This window comes from Silurus meridionalis, chromosome 12 (assembly GCF_014805685.1).
Source record: "Silurus meridionalis isolate SWU-2019-XX chromosome 12, ASM1480568v1, whole genome shotgun sequence".
Classification (NCBI taxonomy): Eukaryota; Metazoa; Chordata; class Actinopteri; order Siluriformes; family Siluridae; genus Silurus; species Silurus meridionalis.
Genome location: NC_060895.1, coordinates 6,036,882 through 6,060,347, shown reverse-complemented (window position 1 = coordinate 6,060,347; position 23,466 = coordinate 6,036,882). Strand labels below are relative to the sequence as shown.

General features: G+C 40.3%; 1 protein-coding gene across 1 annotated transcript in view; it reads left to right on the top strand.

Annotated features, from left to right (window-relative positions):
• nxn (nucleoredoxin) overlaps positions 1–23,466 on the top strand; it is a 78,778-nt gene continuing 55,312 nt past the window's right edge. The window contains exon 1 of the mRNA XM_046862706.1: positions 1–529. Within this exon, the coding sequence (XP_046718662.1) occupies positions 221–529 (309 nt within the window). The 5' untranslated portion in view covers positions 1–220. The remainder of the gene's footprint in view (positions 530–23,466) is intronic.

Here is a 23,466-nt window from a genome sequence, read left to right as displayed (position 1 = left end):
AGGAGACGAGGCTATAAGCAGCGCGCATTCCTGAGCAGCGCTCAGTGTGAGAAGCGGCGGTGAAGCCTGGCTTCTGTAACGCTTTCTCGAAAAGAAAAACCGGTCGAATAAAGGGGGCTGCACAGCGGTGTGGATTCCGTTACGAAGTCAGTGTGGGTCGCAGGACGGAATTAAAGAGACAGAGAGAGCGGGGGAGAGAGAAAATAAGTGCAGAGCGACGATGTCGGAGTTCCTGGTAAGTCTGCTCGGCGAGCGGCTCGTCACCGGAGAGAAAGCCGAGGTGGACGTGCACGCGCTGGGCGGCGGGCTCGCGCTCCTCGGCCTCTACTTCGGCTGCAGCGCGAACGCGCCGTGCCGCCAGTTCAACAGCAGCCTGGCGGACTTCTACTGCCACTTCAAAACCTTCTCCGAGCACAAGGACAAACTGGAAATTGTCTTCATCTCGTCCGACCAGGACCAGAAACACTGGCAGGACTTCCTGCAGGAGATGCGGTGGCCGGCGTTGCCTTTTAAAGACAGACACAAGAAGGTCAGTATGAGAGGAGCACGAGCTCATAGTTAATCCCTACTCAAACATCTGGATTAACCTCACATTATAGCTAATGCAACACATCTGGAGGGGTGAATTGTGCAGCCGGAGAAAGGGATAAATACTGATGGGGTGACATGCATGGGGGTTATATTATCACACATCCCCTATATATCAATAAATATTATATACACACCCACAATGTTTTATTTATAATGATAAATCTGCAACAACAAACAATCTCAATCTCATATTAATCCTCCAAACAATAATGTAACCTTTCATCCTTCATCAGAAAGTTTATTTTTTGCCAAATGGAAACACAAAACAATCCCTCCACTGTTGTTTGTTTGTTTGTTTATTTATTTATTTGTAACCTAAATGTAATTATATTATCAAGAATGATCCAGATTCAGGGAAGTTGGAGGAAACCTAGAAAAATAAGAAAGAATCTTCATTTTCCACCCTTAATCTCTGAATGAAAGCCAATAAATACCTTCCATTACATATACACTGAGTACACAATGTGTGTGTGTGTGTGTGTGTGTGTGTGTGTGTGTGTGTGTCGGTATGATGTTACTTTGATAAGAGTAGCGATGTCAGATCTCAGGATTACATGAGTACAGTAGGGGTTTGATTTGGAGAACATTGTATTTTGAGGTTTGAGCAGATTTTTCTAAAGCATCTCCACAGTTACAGTTTTATTCCTTCAGGATTGAATCGAGGGATCGGATATCGTTTCGATTTCGAGGAAAAACTATATACTTATCCAGAAAGCATTTGGAAAGAACAGGATGTGATTGCAGTGCATTTCTTTCGGCTTCTCCCGTTAGGGGTTGCCACAGCGGACCCTCCGCACGTTTGATTTGGCACATGTTTTACGCTGGATGCCCTTCCTAACGCAACCCTCCCCAATTTATCCGGGCTTGGGACCGGCACTGAGAGTGGCTGGGGATGATTGCAGTGCATTTATGTGTCGCAATTTCACGTAGTGTTTTTAATTATTATTACTTTTATAATAGATAGATAGATACCACTTTATTGTCATTGTTAGTAGCAATTGTGCAAATTGACAAGTGTAAAGAAATATACAAATATATGTACAGCATGTATTGTGTATATATTTAAAGCTAATAATAACAATAGTAATAGTAATAAATCAGTAAACTATAAAAAGTCTAATAATGCACCAGTGTCACTATCAGTGTGTGTTTGTGTATAAAGTATGTATAATCCCATGTCATCATGCCATCAGGTTACAATCCATAACGTTATTTCTACACACGTCTTTTTTGTCCCCCGATTTCTCACCTGTTCTGCATTTTTTTTTCCGTTCCGAAAGCTAACGTAGCACTGTAACATTGCATTATAAGTCTTTTCTTTTTATCTTTCATGGTATCCACTCCCCAAAGCTATTTCCCAATCTCACACACACACACACACACACACACACACACACACACACACACACACACATTAGCGCTTGCGTCCTGCAGGTTTTGTTATGATTTCTAGCCCCTGTGTTAGGACATGCATCTGGATTGTGTTGTGATTCACACCTCTGCTGGAATCAGTTTTAGTCCATTGCCTCCTCCTGCATGCATTCACATGTTGTCTTCTCAGTGCGTTTAATACACCCTAGTGGTCTTCTTTCTGTGTGAACGTGTGAAAGTGCCAATAAAGGCTTAGAGGGTTCAGTAGAACGTGCAGTAAGTGTGTATGTTGTAAACGCTCAGTTTTTTTTACACAATGCAGGCTGGATTAGTCCTGCGTTCCTGCCTGGCAGTTAATCGATCATAATAAGGGCTGTTTGGGAATCGAAACCCCACTGCCTTTCTCCCGAGACATCATCTAGTATGCGAAAGAGGGAAAAAAAACCAACAGATTTACACCATGACGACAAAACATCTTCCAAATGCGGGATTTACGTGCAGTTCTTTCTTGGCCTGCGTAATAATTGCACTTTCTACTGCTCATATGGAAGACTGGAAGAGTTTTTTTCCTCTCATTGCGATAGCATGCTGGAATATGGTTATTATATAGGGGTGTTATTGATATGTAGATGTTGAGGTGTTGCAGTAATAATAAATACAATTTTTATGTGAACGAGATTAGAATCCTAGTGCTAAACATTACAACAACTTATTTGAAATGTGGAAATTTCCTGTTCGAAATGTAAATAAAGCATTTTTAATGCTGACGTAAGTGTAAAATAGGCCAGTAGGTATTTCTATTTTCCCGTCTTTTGATTATATTACAGTTTCATTGAAAGCAGAGCTGATTTATGTGGACATGGGCTCAGTGGCAGCTGTAGGTTTGTGTTACAGTATGAAAGCCCAGCAGAGCTTCTGAGAGCTTTATGGCACCGTGATTGATGGTTCTCATGTTCTTATTTGCTCAATGCTACAGCCTCAAGTCAGGCTGGGTAAGTGTGTCTGTGTGTTTTAGGGCAGAAGGGTGTAATTAATGAGATAACGTGTGCTGCTTTGCTGGAAAAGCTGTAAGGATCCTGATTGATTGTGGGGATTGCCTACTGCCCACAACTTTCCTTTATTTTTTTTTTTTTTTTTTTTTTTTAATATTAAATCTCTCTCACTCTGTCGTGCATGCATGCTCGTCCCTAGCAGAAGCAATAAAGATTTCACTCCTCCGAATCACCTCTTTCAGTCCACTTTTGTCTTTCTTTCTAATCTCTTTCTTCCTAGTTTCAGCTGTTCGGAGCTTCACACCACCAGACGTTCCGTATCCTGATTAAACAGAAAGCAGATTCATTTCCCACCACAGTCACTAATCACTTAAATGCATCTGCATATCTGGAATGTACATTTTTTTTTTTTAACCTCCTTTCGCCGCTTGCAGTATGGCACTGTATGAATAAAGGGTTCAGGGATGACAGAGCAGTGAATTTTTTTTTTTCTTTCTGCCCAGCGTCACTGTCAGGTTTTTGTTTTTTTTTTCCCCCAAAAGTAAATGAAAGGCAGCAGGCGCCTGAAGAGTACTGGGGGAAGCTGGCATTGCCTTACAAGGAGATGCTGCAAGGAGAACAGATCGTAAATCAACCATGGCCTCGAATCCCCTCGCAGCCTGGATCTGCCAGCAGTGCACAGCAAATGGCAGTTTGGCTGTGGAGAGAGAGAGAAAAAGAGAGAGATAGAGAGAGAGAGGTGGTGGTGGGGGGCCACTGCAGGCACTGTGCCCGTTGCTGCCCCTCGGCTCTGTTCTATGTGCACACAGACAGCTGCTGGGAGCTTTTGAGAGGGTTAAGAGGTGGCTGTCATCAGGGTGGAAACAGCTGACATGAACTCATCCCAGAATCCCGAGCAGTGCCGCGTTGGCCTCTTTGATTCCAGTGTCTGGGGCTTGGAAGCGATCGGGGCCTTCTTACACGCGACAACATGCGCTCACTTAGCAGCGCTGGCGAGTTTGCCTCGTGGCAGCGAGTTTGCTCTCTGTGGGGTGTCCTAGATGGTGATGCCTCTGACTAGAGAAGGAAATGGGAAAAATTTTGTGGATCACCCACCTGGATATTTTATCACCAAATCAATTATTATTTAATTTGTATAGCACTTATAACGGTGTACAGTGTCACAGGCTAAAAAGATGGTTCTAATTTCCAAAATATACACAAACTAGTGGTGTGTTTTATGAGGAATTTTGTGCCTCCTGCTTGCGTCTATACTTCTGTTTGTTGTCAAGATATTATCTATTTATTCTACCTAATATACGTCATGTTTGGTTACATGTTTGCAAGAACAAGTGCGTATCAGGCAGAGGCAAACTGAAATTAGATGGATAGATGGATGGATGGATATAAAATTAAATAAGAGCAAGGTGTGTGCAGGGCACAGTATATGCAGAGAAATATGAGATTTTCAGTAAATGGACATTGTATGTCCGCACTAATGCGTTTTTATTTGATAGCGCACATTTCTTCTTTGGCCTTTGGTCATTCGAAAATCATGTGACGCATAGATCCAGATACACATAGATTCAGGATAACAATGTTGAATTTTCTCTATAAACCCACCTCCTCTCAGTTTATCCCTAATGAGCCTATCAGAGGCGACAGCGGCAAGAAAAAACTCCCCCGAGACGACATAAGGGAAGAAATCCTGAGAAGAAAAACTGAACCCGTCCTCATCTGGGTGACACAGAACAGTACAGAAATGATTCTCTTTTGTAACCGTGGACTGTAAGGCCAAAATGTGCAATTACGTAACCTGGGAGTTCATTTTGAGTGGTATTTTATTTCTCGACTGTTAATTGATGGAGAATTAAACATAAAACTGTTCGCAGCAAATTGCTTTTAATGAAGCTTTGATCGCAGTTTTAGTTTGAAGCCATCTTCATGGATTTGTGAAAGGGAGTCTAGTCCAGATTAAAATCGTTTTTTCATACGCAGTCTTGGTTTTATTTTATATGCCTTGAGGAAAAAAGAATGTGGGGAAGAAAGTTCAAAGGAGAAATGGCGAAAGATAATTTAAAGAGCAAAATAGAACCAATAAACAGAAAAACGGAAAATAGGGTAGAGGTTTCAAATAGTAAAAGTAGAAATAATAATAATAATAATAAAACAAAATTAATAATTGAAATCCCAGCACCACAAAGCTGCCACTGCTGGGCTTTTGAGCAAGGCCCTTGACTCTCAACTGCTCAGTTTTAAGTTGCTCTGGATAAGGACAAAAAAAATCTGGTCCAAAAACTTTTGGTATATCATGAAACAAAAAATACAACAAAGAAAACCCAGAACTGTTGAGCAGCTGGAATCCTGTATCAGATACATATGGTAAAACATTCCTCTTCCAAAACTTCAGCAACTGGTCCCCCCAGTTCCCGGTTGTATACGGACAGTAGACGGGATGCTACACAGTGGTAACCTTGACCCTGTCCCCACTTTTATTTGTCCCAAAATGACCTTGTTTTTTTCCCCCTCATAATATGGTATATATCTTGTGTTTAAAAAATGTATTTTTTAATTTTTTTTTTTGCAAAACATTGCCCTCTGTTTATGTTTACAGTTTGCTCATTGTCCCAACTTTGAGATTCAGTGAAAAATTCAGGAAGCTATTACAAGCCCAATTCCAAACAAAGATCTTTGAAAAGCAGTTTCAGCTGAAAAAAGGTGCTGATGAATTAGTCTGAGTAATAACAAGGCAACACTCACATTTCATTGACTGTAATGACTGCAAGGATATAGTAACTTTTAATAGGGTTTGAGATTTTTTTTTATTTTATGGCTGACTGGCAAGGTTGTGTATAATTTGGTGCCAATTTTGAAGCTAAATAGGTTAGAAGTTGTGTAAGCAGGGTGAGCAGACACGTCCCGAATCGAGATTCCGCAAATAAAACTGCCTGCCTGTTCATGGCTGCACTCCATTCGGATTGATTTGGATCCCATGACGTCCTGTCTGAATACAATCTTAACTTCGAGCCAAGACAGCAGGAGTGTGATCTTCTAGAAGGATGCAAGGAATCGTCTTTCCCTATGGTACGAGTTTATTATTCAAAGCTCCTAGAGGACGAACGATGGACAGTCTGCTGGCTGTGCTGGGGAAGTTAAACAATGGTTGTCAGGCTGTGACTTCGGGCGGATTGTGCCTACTCCGCTTTCATTCAAGTATCTACGGAAACGATGTGACGAGGGACTGATGATGAAAACATATCCATCTACACCTTCCGAGACTGCCGTCTGTCCTGAGAATTACTGAAGACTTTCTTTATTAGACTCCGCAGTCAGATAGTTTCAATCACGGATCAGGAGAAAAAAACGTTTTTCTGGAGTTTGGCTCATGTTTGCACTTCAGTGATTCATTGAGAATCAACTTATTTGAGTGGAAGCTGTATGAAATCAGATTTGTCCAGCTGCACCTGTGTGTGTGTGTGTGTGTGTGTGTGTGTGTGTGTGTGTGTGTGTGTGTGTGTGTGTGTGAACCCATTAACCTTTTGGATCCTTGTTCCTCTGATTGCTTCCTGCTGCAGCTCTTCTATTTCCTGCTTATTAAGTCCATAATGGTTTCCAACCCTAAATCCGCCACACACTCCGCCATGTTGCATCTGTTCCGGTCTCAATTAAATGTTGCTTTTTTCGGGTTTCGTGTTTTCTTAATACCACTTGTTCACAAGAGCCTTCTCAGAGGTCCGATGCACGGAAACGTAAGCGCCGGGTATAGGAGTGGGATTAGAAGAGCGATTAGGTGCAGCGTGAGATTAATTCCTCCAGAGTTTGGGAGTATGATTTTGTATTTTTGTGCAGTGGATGTCGGGTTCATAAGTCTGCCATATCAATAAAAGCTATTCATGTTGATGGAGTGGAAAATGAGTTTTATAGTACTCGAGGGCAGAATTGTGTGGTTTTTTCCATGCCACATGGTTGCAATGAGTGCATTTCGTCTGCATCTTGCCTGGAAACTTCAGTATCATGGAGAGGATTCTGAATGTTAAACTTATTTAAATAAAAAAAAAAGGCTTTTTTAAATACAATTTTTAATTGTATTGATATTTAAAATGATTTTGGGATTTAAAATGTATAAAAAAAAGGAAGTAGACTAAACTCTCCATTCGGAATTCAATGGGATTTCTTGTTGGGTTTTTTTTTTTTTTTTATTAGAAAGGTTTCCATTGACACGTTTGTGAGAAATCAAACAAAATTTGTTCAAAGTTATTATTAATATTGATCATAATTATTAAAAAATAATTGATATTTCCAATCAAAATAATCCAAAACTAACATTTAACATTTTTAATGTGCAATTTTTCTTTGTTAGTTTAGTACGACAGAGTTTTATTGCTATGTAAAAAAACAAAAAAAAAAACCCTGCCATTACAAGATTAAAGTCGTAGCAATACGAGAGTAAAGTCGCACACTGGTGTTCAACTCTTAACTTCGAGTTCTTTGATCATAGATCAATATCATAGATCATAGATCAATATTCTCAATATTCATATTCTCTTTTAAAAGCAACATTTCTTCTAAAAGCACGCAGATGTAACCATCGATATCCTTGGAGTCGTTTTAGTGGTAGCCATTGCAGACTGCACAAAAGAGGCAATTTCCTCAATATCGGTTAGATTTTTTTTTCTCTTTTCTGAAAGAATGAATGAAGTTTCCTACATAACCGCTGCAGTGTGCGTTTACTAATTATAACCCTGTGTTTCCTTATTGCTAAATCCCAACCTAAAGTAGGGTTTAACCAAATCATCCACATCCATTTTATACAAAACAGCAAAAGTTTCTCGCAACTCTGTGATTTTTCTCAAAATATTACCACCTTAATCTCATATTGCTACGACTTTATTCTCCAAATATTTCGACTTTATTCTCGTAATATCAAATTTATTTTTATAATATCGACTTTACAAAAATAAAGTAGAAATATTCTGAGAATAAAGTTGATATTATGAGAATGAAGTAGAAATATTTTGAGTATAATGTCAACTTGATTCTCAAAATATTTCTACTTTCCTAATAATATCCACTTTGTTCTCAAACTATTTCAACTTTATTCTCGTAATTTTGACTTTATTCTCGTAATATCGGCTGTATTTTCTAAAAAATTTTCAACTATTCTCAAAATATCGATTTTATACTCGACTTTTGTTCTTGTAATGTCGACTTTATCTAAAAAGATTTTTTGAGATTAATTTTTTTTTTTTTAATGCAATTGTTATCTTAGGAAGATGGAATTTTTCTTCTTTTATTTAAACTTTTTTTTTTAAATACATTTAATACAATTTTCTATACATAGTTTACTTGATTTTGCTCTTCTTTCCCTGTGTGTGTGTCTGTGTGTGTGTCTGTGTGTGTCTGTGTGTGTGTCTGTGTGTGTCTGTGTGTGTGTCTGTGTGTGTGTCTGTGTGTGTGTATTGTATCAACGTCATTCTGCAGTAGTGTTGTGCATTAAATAACATTACAGCATTTTGGAACTTTTCTTCCACAGGACATATACATACTTTTCTTCAGTGTTTTTCTGAGTTCATAAGCCGCATTGTAAACTCTTGCAGAAATGTGGCCGTACAGACACGCAGAGAGGAGTTAAGTCGGGGTCAGTGTGTCACAATCTGCTGGCTTCTCCGTGCTAAACCGCTGCACAAACACAACTCCTCTCTGCTCGGACGGGTTACGACCTGAAATATTTGCTTGTCCCGTTTCACAGTCATGCAGAATCTGGCTACGGGCAAAGTTGAGATATGTTGAGATATTTGCAGAGTCTTTAGACTCGCTGCTGGAGATACCACATACCAACCACCTCTGTTTAGAAGATCAGGGAATGGGACTGAGAGCATGGAGAGAAAGAAATCTGATATGGACCATTGTAGGGAATTCTTAAAACAGTTGTTTCAGTGTGTAGATCTTACGAAAGGGTGTTATATAAATAAAGTGTATCTAAAATTATTGTGAGAAATTTTCTAGAACTTCTGAAGGTAGAGAAGCTGATGAGAAAGCAACTGTTTAAAGCTGATGTGTTATAAGTGGTGACATGAAGATTCTTGAAGATCTTTGTGTAACGACTTAAATGTGTTGGACTACTACAATATAAGGAGAATCAAAAACCTCTCTCGTATAAGCAAGACAACTTTTTTGCACCTATATGGCCACTCTCACACGTAAGGCCCCTCTCTCGCACACAATACCCCGTCCTTTAGTGTTTGCAATACCCTGTCACTCTTTCTTTCATGCAATACCCTTTGCTCTTGCACACAATACCCCCCTCACATGTAATGCCTCTCTATCACATACAATACCCCCTCACAATATCCTCAAATGCTTGCAATACCACTCTCACACACTATACCCCTCGCTCTTGTACACAATACCCCTTTCAAACACAATACGTCCTATCAAATGTAATAGCCCTCTATTGTACACAATACAAATTCTCACACAGAATGTCCCTTTATTGCTTGTTAGACTCATCACTCGCACACAATTCCTCTCGTTCTCACACACATTAAATACCTCTCGCTCTCACACGCCTGCAGTACCCCCGCTCACACGCCTGCAGTACCCCCGCTCTCACACGCCTGCAGTACCCCTCGCCTCACACGCCTGCAGTACACCCCGCTCTCACACGCCTGCAGTACCCCCCGCTCTCACACGCCTGCAGTACCCCTCGCTCTCGCACGCCTGCAATACACCCCGCTCTCACACGCCTGCAATACATCCCGCTCTCACACGCCTGCAATACATCCCGCTCTCACACGCCTGCAGTACCCCCGCTCTCACGCCTGCAGTACCTCGCTCTCACACGCCTGCAGTACCCTCGCTCTCACACTCCTGCAATACACCCCGCTCTCACACGCCTGCAGTACCCCCCGCTCTCACACGCCTGCAGTACACCCTGCTCTCAGATGCCTGCAGTACCCCTCGCTCTCACACGCCTGCAGTACACCCCTCGCTCTCACACGCCTGCAGTACCCCCTGATCTCACACACCTGCAGTACACCCCTCGCTCTCACATGCCTGCAGTACCCCTCGCTCTCACATGCCTGCAGTACCTCTCGCTCTCACGCCTGCAGTACCCCTCGCCTCACACCCTGCAGTACCCCGATCTCACACGCCTGCAGTACACCCCTCGCTCTCACACGCCTGCAGTACACCCCTCGCTCTCACACGCCTGCAGTACCCCTCGCTCTCACACGCCTGCAGTACACCCCTCGCTTTCACATGCCTGCAGTACCCCCTGATCTCACACGCCTGCAGTACACCCTCGCTCACACGCCTGCAGTACCCCTCGCTCTCCTGCGCCTGCAGTACCCTCGCTCTCCACGCCTGCAGTACCCCCTGATCTCACACGCCTGCAGTACACCTCTCGCTCTCACACGCCTGCAGTACACCCCTCGCTCTCACACGTCTGCAGTACCCCGATCTCACACGTCTGCAGTACCCCGATCTCACACCCCTGCAGTACACCCCTCGCTCTCACACCCCTGCAGTACACCCCTCGCTCTCACACCCCTGCAGTACACCCCTCGCTCTCACACCCCTGCAGTACACCCCTCGCTCTCACACCCCTGCAGTACACCCCGCTCTCACACCCTGCAGTACACCCCTCGCCTCACACCCTGCAGTACACCCTCGCTCTCCTGCGCCTGCAGTACACCTCGCTCTCACACCCTGCAGTACACCCTCGCTCTCACACCCTGCAGTACACCTCGCTCTCACACCGCCTGCAGTACACCCTCGCTCTCACACGCCTGCAGTACACCCCTCGCTCTCACACGCCTGCAGTACACCCCTCGCTCTCACACTCCTGCAGTACACCCCTCGCTCTCACATGCCTGCAGTACCCCTTGTTCTCGCACGCAATACCTATCGCTCTAATGCGCATCACTCTCGCATGCATTTGATAACCCTTGTTCTCACACGCATGCAGCACCCCGCGCTCTCGCACGCCTGCATTACCCATCACTCTCATACGCCTCGCTTTCACATGTAATACCCCATGCTTTCGCATGCCTGCAGTACCCCTCGCTCTCACACCCCTGCAGTACACCCTCGCTCTCACACGCCTGCAGTACCTCGCTCTCACACGTCTGCAGTACCCCGATCTCACACCCTGCAGTACCCCTCGCTCTTGCACGCATGTAATACCCCTCGCCCTCTCGCATGTAATACCTCTTGCATGCCTGCAATACCCCTCGCACCCGCACGCAATACTCCTTGCGCTCGCATGCCTGCAGTACTTTTTATGGTAGCATGTAATACACCTCTCTCCCCATCGTTCTCACAGGCAAAACAATAAGGTCCCCAGCTGTTACACTTTTTCCCTAAATTGCCAGTTGCACAGAGCAGAGAGCAGATGTCCTGATGTTTACAGATTGAGACTACAGATGTCACTGCACTGTCGACTGCAGCACAATGTTCTTTAGCAAATCAAAGAAGAAAATGTACTTCCATCAGCCTTAAAATGAACATTTACATCAGCGCTTTAGGCAAAGATGCGTTTAATCCCTGAGGTTTTCTGAGATTGGGACTTTAATGATAGCAGTGAAAGCCTGAAAATTTCTTCTGACGTTGATCATCTGTGATTTTTCTGCTCGCTCACATGTGGATCGACATAATTTACTTAATTGTTTTTCACATTGTGGTTGACCATGCTCCCGCACCACAAAAATACAAAAAGTCTTTTTTTTTTTTCCCCCTAGCAGCTAAATTATTGGCCTCCTTTAAAATTTTTGTGTTTCAAATATATCATATGATCCTATTGGATTTGGGCGCACTGTTTGATCCAGAACCACTGCCCTGGGAGCGTACTTAGAAAAACTTCTTGAACCCTGTAAAGCAAGGCGAGCTTCTCAGGACATGTTTCCTCTTTTTATTTAACACCGGATTGCTGTATCCAAGCTTCACACCAGGCCAGAACTCCTGCTGACACTGGGGTCTGGATAATTCCCTACTTTCTTAGCATTGGGTTTGTAGCTTGTATTTGTTGAGTGAAAGCCCAGGGGATGGAAACAAGGTCAGTGCTCCGTAACTTGGTGCTCGTTATATGTACAATTAGTGTCTTGTGACCGAATTGTCGAGAAGGAACCTGGAATTTACAGAATGCGTTAATGGAAGGTCATGCGAGTCGAGCCCATAACAACAGTTCACTTCCACGCTTGTAAGATATGTCTAAACACCAAGTGTGTTCTCCGTAGTCAGCGCTGTTATACTGATGACCACAAGATTCTATTGTTCTATTTTCCTCCCACAGTTTTTGTACAGTCTCAGTTTTGCTCACATTTGCAGTATTAGTTATTTTAGATATGACTGCACACACATGGGAGTGACTTCTCTCTTTCACGAGCTTTACTTTTCTACAGCCTTACAACACGTGCATTCATTTACAGACGTGATTTATGAGGTTATTTGTATCTCAAAGTAACTGAGAGGAGCGAAGACAAAACCATAAAGCGTCACGTTGATAAGTCCGATTGTCCTGCGATGCTCTGAACAAACATTTTTAGTTGACGTTGCAAATGAATTTGTTTCACAAAAAAAAAAGTCTTCATTTGGCCCAATAATATAAAATATGAAATATAACTATTTTGATTTCACTTACTTACATTTAATTAATTATAAATATTTATTTATAAAATTCTGAAAGCGCTGATTATTTTGAATAATAATATAATATCTAGTATAAAATATGTATGTTAACACTGGTTTTAATAAATATAAATAAATAAAGACATAAATTATTGTAATGCATACAAATATAAGGGTCAACAAGATACGACTTGTCATGGACATGCCACAATATTAAGCATATAATCAACTAAAATGTGTGATGTGTGTGGTATAAGAGAAATAAAGCACCTCAGGACATGCTGCTATCAGAAATGATGATCTTCAGAGCTTAAAGCCTAACTTAGCTTGAAATCAGATTACCCTGTCATTGATTTATCTGCTTTTTGAAGAGCATCTCCTGCTAAGTTTCCAAACGATTTGAACACTATTTCATTTAGATTGTCTTATCCACATGCCACACTGTCAAACACACACTGTTCCCTGTTGTATTTTAAACCTCGAGTTATGCCGTGACGTTCCCAGGTGTCCAAAAAGAGAAAACGTGGGAGAGTGTTATAGGAGAAGCTACACGAAAATCTCGACCGATTTTTTAAGCTACGCGAAAATCCCGACTTGTGAGCTAGCAAATCTGATAAATGTGACGTATTACACAGAAAAAAGTATGTTTAATGCCAACACTAAACAGTGAAACAATACAGTTAAAATAATTTGTATACACTGTAAGAAGCATGGTACTAAAAACAAGTCAGATTGTAAATCTGGTTGATCCTTTTTTTTTTTTCTCCAGATCGCAGCCACGTTCTTCCCCATGCTTCCCCATGCTTGTGTTTTATTGCATCAGTTGAAAGCGAAGTGTAAAAATAAGCTCTCGTCTGTTTGAAAGGAGAGCTGGCAGTTGGCCGCGGCTCCCACTGAGCGCCAACAGCAGGGGGTCTGTGACTGCACGGACGCCATAATCGGCGTTTTGATTAATCATTTTCAGTACAGGTTTATAACCGATCTCACTGCCATGTAAAACGAAAGGACTTATCAGTTTAAGCCTATTGTAAGAGCACAAGAGGGCTGTTCGGTTCAGCACAGAGGAAGAAGCCTTCAGGGTAAAGTGTCCAGGCGATTCGAGACGCTCTCTTCTCCCTGAGAGATTAGCGATGTGGAAAAGCGTAGCTAGTCCTGTTCTCCTCACTTATTGGGTTAAACTTTTACTCCTCATCTCCATGTCCTTTCTCCTCGGTGTGTCAAATAAAACAGGGAGAGCTGTAGCGATCTTGAGCTGGTTTATTTTTGCAGTTTAAGGCGATTAATAATTTTTCACAGTAGGACTTTGCTAAATGATGAACAAATGGCAAAGAAATGACAATAAAAAAACGTGCATGGCTACAATCAGACTGCTTTATAAGTTCTTAGTAAAACCAGAAAAAAAAATCATGTGATCCCTGACCGTCATGGTCATTTTGGTTACATGTTTAGGGTAAATAAAGATTACAGGAACTTATTTATTAGGTGAGGATTATATAACTCGATTTTAATCATACACTGGAAAAAATGCTAACTAAACCAACTACTTCAATACAGATCACTCTCTGGATTGCGCAGGATTTTATAAATCAGAACCACACACTCACACTCACACAGACGTCTCACACATGCACCTAAATGCAGGACTTTAGACAAATTACCAAGATACTCTTCCAGAGTACAAAGTAAACAACAGAGGCATTCAAGTCAAACAGGGACTTTTGAGTTTATTAAATTAAAGAAAACATTCCAAGGAGTGGAAACTGCCTTTATGCTCTGCTACATTTATGCACTTATCCCAGCGCTTAGCTAACGCCTGGAAACATTCGGCATAGAAAGATTTGTCAGTGCGTCTGAACCATCCGAGGTCAACCTGCAGCGCTTCGTCACCAGGAAACACCACTACCGGAATTGTCACTGACTGACGTACGGCCATCTTTAAAACTTTTAAACCATTCAAATGTCTTACTGCAACTGAGCAAGTCTTTTGAACAAATCCGTGGGTTTTACACCTACGTTCACAAGAAATTCTATGCACGCACTAACACTGTTGTCTACTGTGTGCTAGCCACGCTAGCATTTATTTTTACTAGCGGTCGACCGATTCTGCACCAACAGTTGATTGGTGAAACTATCGAAAATTCATACCAATAGTTTTTCCTGCTTCCGGTCCACTGTCATTGAGAGTGGCCTCTAGAGGCGAATCCCTGACACTGAATATAATATCAATAATATATTGATTTTTATTTTATTTACCACATTTTCACAAGTTTCAGTACTATTTTACATGGAGTGTTATTGTATTTATCCATTTTAAAACCATTGGTTGATTAATCGCAAAACTACAATCCAACCTAGCTACGGGTATCAGTTGACCTCTATTATAATACTGGTAAAATTAAATGTCCTGGCCTGACTTGAATGCCCCTTTTATTTCTGGACATTTTCTTAATATTCTATATTCAAAGTTGCCGGACATTGCAGTATGATGTCAGTAGGCATTTCATTTTTCTATTCACCAGGTCATTCCTTATTTTACAAGTTTTCTCAGCATTTTTGTTTTAATTCCATTTCATTTGAATTGCTCCACTGCACATTCATCATTCACATGCACACAGCACACATACTGCAGGGTTACTGAGGCCACACCCCCTACATGCACATGCATTCCTCTATAACTTAACACACATCATTTCTTAAATCCTGCACACAAAATAATGGCGGAAAAACAATGTCCACCTCGGCGAGTATTCACCTAAATTACATAAAGATTGACCAAATATTTGTTTCAAATTTCCTCGTGCTTTTTGTAAACTGTTTATATAAAGTAAATTGTATAAAGTTGAAAGAAATGAATTAATTATATAAAGTTCATATAAATTTCCCCTAAATTTATAATAAATTCCTATAACCCCATTCCTATTTTCCAACTTGAAATATTTCCAGAATTCCTCAGAATAAGTTCCCGTGGAAAATCTTCGGAAAGTATCCAGAAATTAATCGTAAATTCTCCACCCCTTTGCAACCCTTGTTATGATCAGAGAATAAACCCTTAAAAAATAACCTATAAGACCTTTTTTTTATCTATAAAACATCACCGTATTCTTTTACAACTTCTCCAGGTATTACTGAAGAGCACAGTGTATAACGTTATACCACGATACCAAACAATCCTGAAGAGAGCGTTTGCATCCTGTGTGGGTCTGAAGGAAGCCGACTCTTGAGACAGAGCTGCACAAGGTCACTCATTAGCCCTCCGGCTAACACAAACATGCCACTCAGCACCTGTTCATTAATCGGGGGGTTGAGGACCTGCAGCTCCGGCAGGTTTGCACCTGTGCTCTAAAGGCCAGCTCGCTCAATCCCTGCCCCCAGGCTGCACAGACCTGCCCTGTGCAGCATGCTCACCTTTTCCCTATCATTTTCTTGAGCTGTGTGTGTGTGTGTACGTTTGTGCACATGTCTGTGATTTGTAGATGATGATGGAGGTGCAGTTGGGGTAAAAAAAAAAAAAAAAAAGAAGCTTGTCTGTTTAAAGTAGTGAGTTTGGTACAGATGTGTAGCTGCTTCGCCGTCTCTACTCTCACGCAGATAATTAAGCCAAGCTGGAGCTGGGTCATTTAAAACAACAAATTGTGGCTGAAAACCAGGCTGAAAAGGTGTGTGTGTGTAAGTGTGTGTAAGGAGCTTGGCCTGGATTAAGGAAGAAAATTTTTTTAAAACATTAAGAACAGAGGATTATTGATGCCATTGATGGCTCGGCTCAACCCTTTCTGTCATTTCATATATAATATAGATATAATTAAAGAAAGACTGTCATAGAAAAGGTACAAAGAAACCCAGAGTGCAGATTTATGTGGTCTTTTAAAGACAGTTGTGATTATAAGGTGTGTTTAGTGTTGGGGTTGAGATTATTTAGGGGCCACAGCTTCATTCTGGTGATGCATCTGGAGCACATCATCCGTAATCGAGACATCTGAAGTGCACTCATGGGTGTTACCTATATATGCGTAATTGTCAGGATTTTCCCCTTTTAAGAGAAATTCTCGAAGCTGTAGATAAAACGCTAAACAAAAATATTATAATAAAAAAAATGTAAAAAGATTTTTTTAAAGTGACACTACATTTAAAGTGCGAGGTGGAGACTAAACAAAATTGTGTTCCGCCACTTAATATGTTCATGAGGGAACATGTTCGGCATGTAAAAAGGATTGCATTTGCTACCGAAAGCCTTGTACCGAAACATATTCTGTACCGTTACATTTCGAGACTAGGTTGCAAAAATAAGAGGGGTTTAATACTCTGTGTCTGAATGCAGGATGCTGTCCAAAGTACATTCCATCTTAAACACCTCCTCCTGCCCACTACATAAAATGCTGGTGAGTCTGAGAAGTACGTTCTTTGAAAGACATACAGCCACAATGCACCACAGAGCGCCACCAGGAGATCATTTCTGCCTATAGCCATCAAACTATATAAATCCTCTAAATCATCTAAACCTGCTCCACGATATAGATATAGTAGATATAGTTTTCATACATTTTCATACCACACTTCTATAATGTTATTAACTTGGACAATTTATATGCAATAATTTCAGTGTAGTAATTGTTACATGCGCAATAACTTTTATAACTGTTTAGTTGTAGTCAAATTTTTCTGGCATCAGTCACTGCTACAGTATACCATCAATAAGATTGGAAATTCATTGATTGTACAGCATCTATATTTGCATATGACTTAATAAGTACAGATGGTCCACCAAGTTAGGATGGTTCGACTTACGATTTTGTGAAAATTGTGGAAATATAAAAAATTTCACGCAGCAGCGTACGATACGTTTGACGTGCAGCTGGGATGAGCGAATCTGTGAATCTGTTTCAAACAGCAATTTTAGTGATAAAAGCATGTCTTCCAAGCGCCCAAGTATGTCTCCTGCTGCTAGTAAAAAAAAAGAAGAGGAAAGCTTTCAGTTTAGAGCAGAAAATGAAAAATCAGCATGAAGCAGGAAAGACTGTCACAGTCATAGCACCATCTTCAACTTACGATATTTTTGACTTACGATGGGGTCGTCGTAACGTATCTCCATCGTAAGTAGAGGACTACCTGTATATTTTTTTTGCTGTAATTGTACTGTGAGCAAAAGCAACCTAACAATTTTCCCTGTGGGATCAATAAAGTATTCTGATTCTGAAGCAAGACACCGATTAGGTTGTGGATAAGAAGGACATAGGGTTCATCTGTGATGCAGCATGATGCAGCATCTTTTGATTATGCCATAAATGGATTTTGTTAAGTATTTTAGCTATTAGATTTTCCATCATCTAATATCAGGACCAGACAGATACAGCCTGGATGTGATAGTCAGGTCCATTGAGTCAGGTAAGCAATGCTTCCATTCAGAGAAACAAATTAGTTCTTTTCTTTCTTTATATTCATAGGTCTTTTAAAAAACAGCGCTTTGCCATGGAAACTTATTCAGTGGTATCCTTTAGAGAATCAGGCCCAAATATCAGCTGTGTGAATTTTTATGTTGCAATCGACTTGGTATAACGCTGTGCTAACATTCAAGAAAGACTTGAATGTCTCTTAATGTCTTTTTAAAGTATTGCTAGCAAACTAATTTCAAACGTCTTGCTCCTTTCATGAGATAGATACCAACACTGTAATTCCTGAAAAGAAGTAGGATTGCTCGATAATCTACAAAAGTATTGGGATGCCTGATTTTTTTCAGTCTTATGTGTTACTTCATCAAACTGTTGCCACAATGTTGGAGGCGCATAAATGTATAGAACGTGGTAGCATAAAATTTGAAACCCAAACCTGTTCCAACATGACAGTGCCCATGTGCACAAAGCCAGCTCCATGAAGATTTTTTTTCGCATGGGTTGGAGTGGAAGATTGTCCTGCTAAAGAGCTCTGAACTCAACCTTATTGAACATTTTTGGAATGAATTGGAGCGCTGACTGCACCCCAGGGCTCCTAACCTCACATCAGTACCAAAATCTAGTCAATCTTCACAGAAGAGTGGTGGGTATTATTCCAGCAATTGAGCATGTGGAGCAGGATGTTAAAAAATTGCATATATGACTTTTGTCCACATAGTGTATATAAGCTTATGGACATTTGGTATCTAAATTGAGCAGTTATACGATGCCAAGGTGGCTTTTATAGTGTGTAAAGCTGTATAGCTACGGAGCTACAGGAAGTCCGTTTTCATCCTCACACAGTATGTGTTGAGGTGAATTGTGTATCCATTGCTAAAAAGTATTAACTTTATATATACTATATTCAATCGATAAAGATTTCTTGAAACTTCTTCCTTGAGGCATCCATGAGCCCACTTATGAACACTGCTGGAAGTTACCATGCTAGGTAGTTAGCATTAGCAGGAATTGTCATTAGCTCATTGTCTCACACTATAAATACAAACTCAGGCTGATAGTGATTTGAGAATGACTCCTGCATTGCTTTATTTTTCGTTATAAATTCGTTTAAATGCTAAACCGAGGTATCAGGACGTTAGCATGGTTCAGAGTAAAGCTGTGTGAATGAGGGTCTATGAAATGGTTGACAGGATGGCAGTGTAAATACAAACCGAGATGCATTCTGGGCTTTGTTTTCCAACAAGGTTTCTCAGCTTTATGATACAATTCTTTTGAGGTTACAGCTTTTTAGTTTTTTTGTTTTTTTTCCAGGTTATTTGTATTACTATTAAGGAAAAACTTCATTATTGCAACCTTAGTCATTTATGCTTTTATTAAGGAAGAAAAAAATAGTTAAAACAGTAAGAACAGAGGATTATTGATGCCATTGATGGCTCAGCTCAACCCTTTCTGTCATTTTATATATTATATAGATATAATTAAAGAAAGACTGTCATAGAAAAGGTACAAAGAAACCCAGAGTGCAGATTTATGTGGTCTTTTAAAGACAGTTGTGATTACAAGGTGTGTTTTATGTTGGGGTTGAGATTATTTCATTCTGGTGATGCATCTGGAGCACATCATCCGTAATCGAGACATTTGAAGTGCACTCATGGGTGTTACATCAGCAGAGTGTGTATTTATTCAGTAAAACTAATGTAAAATGAGAAGTGGTTAAAAATAGAGAATCAAAGTCCATGTTGAAGTTTTGAATGGACAGATGACCAAACCATTGTTTTATTTCCAGCATGTCGGGTGTTCAGAAGTGAAAGTGTACAGAAAAACGTTAATCTCTTAATTTTAATCTCGTTAATCTCTTATTTTTTTCTTTCATACAGCTAATTTTGAGCATTCAGGTTGTAGTAAATATGATAAATGAAACCATTTAGTTATTTTTCTTGGGTTGTGTTTCAGCGAGCTGTTAAAAACCCATCAGCGCAAACCGTTCTTGGACTTCTTGTTCACCATGTAACACTGATCGTTATATAATTACCATGAAACCATGAAAGCTGGGCAACGACCATGCAAATGTCAAGCTCTTAGCATAGAGAAATAATTATGTATGCAGGAAAAACACACTCATTATGCTCCCTCTTTAGGTCTTAATAGCTTTGATTGTCCGAATGATAGAATTTCTTTACAATGCAACCAAATCTGAGCTCCGCTGCCAAACAAAACAGCATGTTTCATCACTCGGAGTGCACTAGCATCAAGAGAGGCATATATATATATATATATATATATATATATATATATATATATATATATATATATATATAATAGAGATTGTGTGTGAAAGGTTGAATGAGCAGATGTGTACACTGTTTCACTGAGTTTGTGCTCATTGATTTGCATTTTGATTACGTGTTAAGGTGTTACAGGGTTTGTGTGTGTATGTGTGGTAAAAAAAAAAGAGAGATAGAGACCGAACTAGGGCAGAGAGATCTAGAATGTGTGTGTGTGTGTGTGTATAAGGAATCAAAGCCACTCCCCTCTTGTGGCCTCCTTCGTTCAGCCTCCATTTTCTTCTTGCCCTTTTTTTCTGGTTCACAGCTGAGAACTCAGCCAAGCTAAATATCTGGCTTGGCCTCAAAACATGGAATATTTTACTGGGGAAGAGCAAAGTGGTTTACACTAGTTTGGTTTGAAGGATTTTCTGCCTTTTGTGGCCCAGTTGTTGTGGAAACCTTCACCACACGCTGCTGTCCAGCTGCGTTCGAAAACTGCTTTGTGGAGACTTGTACATGAGGTTTATGGTATTTAGTACTGAAACCTTACGTAGGGAATTAAACACAGAATAGATTTTAATTGCATGGGCATCAACGTTATTGCAACTCAGACCTGCATTCTAACTCCGTGTTCTGTTTAATTGAATATGGCTCCTCACAAACGCTACACATGAAAAGCTGTAAAAACTCGAAAGCTGTCTCCAAAAGTGCAGGTTCAACCTGAATACAAATATTTATAATGTGGTTTATTATGTTTAGTATGTTCTGCAGAAATCCAAAATGATTAGAAACCCATATTATTTTCCACTTCCCGCTTTTTACTCTTGCCGAGCTGCACAATCCTCTGTCAACCTCATTAACATTTACTATATTATCCAGATACTCTTTTTTTTTTTCTCTTTAAATCTATTTATTCAAACTTATTTGTGAGAAATTTTTTCATGAATAACAAAACCAGCTAACTAGCTTTTTCTTAATCGTATTTATTTGTATAGCGCTTTTAACAATGAACAATGTCTCAAAGCAGTTTTACACAGATTATGTGGTGATAAAAATGAATAAGATGTTCTTTAGAAGTGTAAGTTCATAAACCAATAATAATAAAACAATTAAACCAGCGAGTTAGCTAGTAACCAGAGCCGGTTGTCTTAGCTTGCTAATGTTATGGTTTCACACACATTAATTTAAAAGGAAGAAAGAAGGAAATAAATTTCATATTTATTATTTTGAACCCACAAATTGTGTGGTAAGAACATGACCGGAAAAGTTTCTGAATAAATTGAGAAAACGTGTGTGGAAAATTTGTTAAAGGGATTGCTAATAAAATAAAAAATCTTGTTAGTGACATGCAGGTATCAGTCCTTCATATCTAGAAGTTAAAGTTGCTAAACATGATGGAATGGTGTGATTTTTTTTTTTCTCTTTACTAAAATCTAATAACTTTTTGTTACAGGAAATGCTGTATTTTTAAGTAAACCTTTTCATTCCCCATTAGTGATTTAAGTTCTGGTTAATTCAGTTTGATCTGTGTAGCGCTTTTAACTACCGACATTGTCCCAAAGCAGCTTTAAAGAGATAAAGATGCTATAATGTTGCAGTTTATCCCTAATGAGTGAAACAGTGCAGTTCGTGGCAAAGAAAAACTTCCTGAGATGGTATGAGGAAGAAACCTTCAGAGGAACAAGACTTGGAAGGAAACCCATCCTCATCTGGGTGGCACCGAATGCCTATTAATTACAGTTCCATAATTGTTGAGGTATAATGTTCAGTGATGGACATTCATGCAAATTGCAGTTTTAAGCTACTGTACAAATCCATCCTCATAGTTCTTGCGGTGCTCAGTAACATTATTACACTAATACACCATACACCAATTTGTTAGAAGTGGTTTTGTTTCATAGTGGTGCTCTGTTTCACAATTTCCCTTTGCAATAAATTTTATTTATATCTATATAGAAAGAGACCGCCCTCATCCAGTGCGACTTACATCTATGTCATTCACACATCTAAGCAGCTTTGGAGTTAAGGGCCTTGTTTAGGGGCCCAGGAGTGGCTGTTTGGTGTGGCAGGGATTTAAACTCATGACTATTGTATACAAAGTCCAACGCTACCAGACCCAAAGCAGCAGAAACCATGTGACTTCACGTCTAAAAGCACTGATATATTGGATTTTTTGGTTTGTATTTAATCAGTAGTACTAAAGTATCTTTTACTAATACGGATTAAATATTTTCTGGATTTTTCGTCTGGTTTGTGGTCTGCCAGTCAAAGACCCCCTGGTCTGAATGTACCCCGCTGCACCTAGATGCCTGCCTCCTCCGGCTGTGATATAATCAGGGAATATTTCCGCCATGTGGTTTTTCCTACACAGCTGGTGTTCTTTCTCTCTTCCTGCTTAGCGTTGGCTTTAAAAAAAAAAAAAAAAAAGTGATCCTCAGGAGTGGTTTTGGCCTTGACTGGCAATCTCGCTTGCCTGAAAACAGTTGTTGTAATTGAGATGCCATTGCCTTATCTTGAGGTAATCTTAAATCTCAATCTTTGTGTACTTTTTGTGCTCTTGCTCAAAGAGGCTGAGTATCAACGACCTTTCCGACACGATATCTGCTTTATCTTTTAAACTGACACGTTATTACTTAATCAAGTTTATTAATACGTTAAATGGATATTCGCTCACGTTCGTCATTATAAGTCCTGGAAAGAAAATGGTTCTATTGTGTCTCTGTTTGATGGCTCTTGTTTTGGCTCCTTTGTGTGCTGTGTTTCTTAAGGAGGTTATTCAGACTATTCTCTCCTCCTATCCTCGGTTTCTGGTGGGATGGTGGGAAACGTGTAGCTCATGGTTAGCGTGCCTCCTTCGGCCAGAACATTGGAGTTTGGTTGGAGGTTTATACTTAGTGGTGGAGTTTAAGATTATGGGCACAAGACGTTGTGGTTCGAGTTGACATTGTGTGAGAGACGGAAGATGAAGACTGATGCAACAAGGCACTGTAGAGAAGTTTCTCTTTGTTTCCGGCAAGACAGTTTTGTTGTTCCGTGGCATTGAGAAAGACAGTTGAAAGCTTCTCTTAAGCACGGGCAGCTTTCTGAAGGCCTCAGCCGTTTACAACATAAATATCATTAAAGTTGAACCGTCTGCAGGGGAAAGTCTGACAGAGTGAGAACAGCCGCTTAAGTGTGAAGCCGACCGAGATTTATTGCCAGGGTGAGGCAGGGGGGTGAAAACAGAGACATGGTTTGTGTCTTGTTTTCATGCTC